This window comes from Anopheles cruzii, unplaced genomic scaffold (genome assembly GCF_943734635.1).
Source record: "Anopheles cruzii unplaced genomic scaffold, idAnoCruzAS_RS32_06 scaffold00673_ctg1, whole genome shotgun sequence".
NCBI classification, from domain to species: domain Eukaryota; kingdom Metazoa; phylum Arthropoda; class Insecta; order Diptera; family Culicidae; genus Anopheles; species Anopheles cruzii.
The window spans coordinates 6,373-10,328 of NW_026454265.1; the positions used below are offsets into that span (position 1 = coordinate 6,373).

The 3,956-nt window shown below is 44.1% G+C and overlaps 1 protein-coding gene across 1 annotated transcript in view; it reads left to right on the forward strand.

Annotated features, from left to right (window-relative positions):
* Window positions 1–3,948, forward strand: part of LOC128276169 (ankyrin-1-like) — a gene marked incomplete at both ends in the record, with an annotated part of 9,895 nt that extends 5,947 nt beyond the window's left edge. Inside the window, 3 exons of the mRNA XM_053014636.1 lie at window positions 4–69; window positions 134–436; window positions 3,349–3,948. Of these exons, the coding sequence (XP_052870596.1) occupies window positions 4–69; window positions 134–436; window positions 3,349–3,948 (969 nt within the window). The remainder of the gene's footprint in view (window positions 1–3; window positions 70–133; window positions 437–3,348) is intronic.
* Between the last annotated feature and the right edge of the window lie 8 nt (window positions 3,949–3,956).

Below are 3,956 nucleotides of genomic sequence, written 5' to 3' on the forward strand. Positions count from 1 at the left end.
AAGTACGGCCACGTGGGCATCATCAGTACGCTGCTGAACAAGGGCGAGAAGGTGGACGTGCCGACGAATGCAAGTATCTAACCCTCCGACCGTGGAGGGCCCCAGGACTCACCGTTCCGCTCTTCATTTGCAGGATCACTACACTGCACTACACATCGCCGTGCAGTCGGCCAAACCGGCCGTGGTGGAGACGCTGCTCGGGTTTGGTGCCGAGGTTCACGTGCGGGGCGGGCGGCTACGCGAGACGCCGCTGCACATAGCGGCCCGCGTCAAGGCCGGCGACCGGTGCGCGCTGATGTTGCTCAAGTCCGGGGCCGGCGCGAACAAGACGACGGACGACGGCCAAACGCCGGTGCACGTGGCGGCCAAGCACGGGAACGTGCAAACGCTGGACCTGCTGCTCGAGGACAATGGCGATCCACTGATCAAGTCGAACGTAAGCGCGAGAGGATGTTTAGTTCAACAGCTCAAAAGATTTCACCAAATACGAGGATGCAAGGTTTACTTTAGTCAATCAACGATCAATCAAAAACTTGGGCCGATGATGCCGCCAGACCAAAATTCGCATCAAACAGTAACTCGTTGTGGGTGCATTGGCTTCTCTTGCACGACGTGTGGTTCTTACGAGCCCCAAATACGACCATTCTGCTTAACGCTTAAATGAAATGAGGTTTTCAAATTGCGGTACAGTTTGATTTGAAGACTCACCACTATAATGTATATAGTTCTTTGGATCTTTCTTTGCATACCTGGCCCGGCTATGTCGCCGGCCATAGAATAATTAGACACTTCTTTACTTTTGGACGTCTATTCTGCGATTCTCCTTAATCACTATTTTTGGAGCGTATTTATATGTTCATACGTTCCTGGCGTACTGCACGAGAAGAACACCCCGATACCTCGTATGTCTATAAATAGGGCTTTCCCTTTTTATGCGCTTAGTCTAATATCCGCTGTCGATCGAACATGGTGGAAAAGGACAACTGATGCCTGCTACACCACTTTTCAAAATTGATTGACGTTTTTAAAGTCAAATAATTGGTAGATTAAAATCCAAACACTTGATGGATCACCCTAATGAAAATGAATAAGAAGGGTAAATGACAGTTTTGCTGTACTTGGGGATCATTGATACATCCTGACAATAAAGTACCCGGAATTTGTGATTTTAAAGAAAACTTTTTATTCGATTTTCGATATTTTTTGGCGTTGGATTGCTACACATGTCAGTGATTTTTGGTGAAAAGTTGAAAATTTTTGAAAAATCAGTCAATTTTTGACAATTTTTTTAGTGTGCACGTGTCTTGGCCCATCGGCGATTTTTGTCTCTTCCAAAAAATGGATGGCAAAGAATCTTTATAAAATTTGGTGTGAAAAACGAAAATATTCAATTGGACGCAATTGAAATGTTAACTGTGGCTTATGGTGAAGCTTTTAAGACCAAAACCATTGCTTATCGGTGGTTCAAAATTTTCACAGAGGGCCGAGAAGATGTGAATGTCGAAAAGCCGAGTCTGGTCGAATGTGATCGAGTTTTGCTTACAGTTTTCTTGGATTGCAGGGTCGTGTTGCATCATGAATTGTTGCCGATAGATAAAACGGTAAATAACGAATATTACCTGCAAGTTATGCGCAATTTGCGCGTAGCAATCCGCCACAAACGCGAAATCCATAAACGAAACCCAAAAGTCACGAAATTTTTTGAAAAGACCACGAGCATACGAAGTTTAGCATCGTTGCTTGTGTGCGAATTTTTGATCAAAAACTACAAACTAATGATGCCAAAGCCACCGTATTGCCCAAATCTGGCCCACTGTGTCTTTTTTTTGTTTCAAAAACTCAAATTACCGTTTCGTGGCCAATTAATTTAGGAGAAGACAGAAATCGGCGGTGGGCCAAGACACGTGCACACTAAAAAAATTTTCAAAAATTGACTGATTTTTCAAAAATTTTCAACTTTTCACCAAAAATCACTGACATGTGTAGCAATCCAACGCCAAAAAATATCGAAAATCGAATAAAAAGTTTTCTTTAAAATCACAAATTCCGGGTACTTTATTGTCAGAAGGTACAAAACGAAAAATTTTACCGAATCATATTTAGAACAAGCTAAATTCCACCTACGCGAAAACAAGTTTATTGTCCGCGATGCAAACCGTTCCGCTCAGACAATACCGTGGTTTTATCATGCGATCTTTTGTACAGTTCTCAGGAGTTATTATCTTCCAGTTTTTATCGATTAATTTTCCTAATTCTGTTAAATTGAGGGGGATCTTTTCGCATACCCTAAGGTTCATGAATGACCATAGTTGGCTAGTTTGAACTGGTTTGATAATAGTTGACTGGTTTGAACAAAGATTTTAATAGCCTAAAACCTTGATCACCCACGAGATACTGCATGACTGCTTCTGGCTTGTGGATTGCCGCACTATCATGTTGCACGGTGAATTCTTCAGCAATTAGACTTGTTCCTGCTTGAAAGATTTTTTCTTTTGTCCAGTTTATCTTTCGAGCCACTATGAGCAGGAAAGGAACAGCTTCTGGAAAGGGCCACTATGAGCAGGAAACATCAACTTGTAGGATTCATGGCAACAACCAATCCGTGGAACATAATGCCATTGTAATTGGTTTTCCAAAATTTATTTAGACCTCATATGTTATAGCAGAAAATTTCAACTCTTCATAATGATAGTTGAGTCATACCAAAAATCATCCCCAAATCAGGTTTTCTCAATTTGTCTAAATTCTATAGACTACGTCGAATGAGCTGCATGAAAAGGACTTGTATTCCTTCTGATTTTAGTTTTTGTTGAATATTTTCGCCAGATTGAAAAGAGTTTTTGGAGAAGATATTCATCGCTTTCATCAACTCGTTTTGGTGTTGATTTCTTGAGCCCACAAGTGTGAATATGATGAATACGAGCTTCGTTTCCATAACTCTTCAATGTTTGACTGCCTCATTTTTGTCGAACACAGTTAGTTTAAACTATTTCAAGATTTTTTCCACCTTACAAGCTGAGAAGCTGTACAATGTCATATGAATTCTTCACCGTGCGTTTTTTCAACCTTAATTTTGCATTTTGAACTCGAAAATGTTATCATTACTCAAAAGTAACTAAAGTAACTGAAGTCTACTGTAGTGGCTTTATTACCAAGCAAAACGAAGGAAATTGGTGTGAAAAACTTAAAACTCCTTCCAACTTCAACTAAACTTGTATTCAAAATGTCATTTGATCATCATAATTTTGCTCTTGGAACCTCAAATGAATTATTAATTATTCAAAGGTTGAGTAGGTTAACTACTTTTTGCTTTCCACTATTAGCTAAGCCCTGCTCTTTTATTTGTAGGTCGGCGAAACGCCACTCCACCTGGGGGCGAGAAACTGTCACCCACAGATCGTGCGGCACCTGATCGAGTTCGTGATGATGAAGCACGGCAAGGAGGTGCTGCGGAACTACCTGAACTTCACGAACGAGGACGGGGCGACGGCGCTACACTACGCCTGCGAGGTGACGAAGGAGGAAGTCAACAAGCGGTCGAAGGAGCGAAAGGAACAGGAAGCGAACGGGGACCGGGACATCGTGCGGATGCTGCTGGAGAACGGGGCGGACGTGTCGCTGAGCACGCGGTCGACGCAGGAGACGTGCTTCCACGCGGTGTCCGTCGCCGGCAACAACGACGTGCTGACGGAAATGATCGGCCACATGACGGCGACCGACATCCAGAAGGCGATGAACCGCCAGTCGTCGGTCGGCTGGACGCCGCTGCTGATCGCGTGCAACCGGGGCCACATGGAGCTAGTGAACAACCTGCTGGCCAACCACGCCCGGGTGGACGTGTTCGACAACGAGGGCCGGTCGGCGCTGCACCTGGCCGCCGAGCACGGATACCTGCAGGTCTGCGATGCGCTCATCACCAACAAGGCCTTCATCAACTCAAAGTCGCGAGTCGGGCG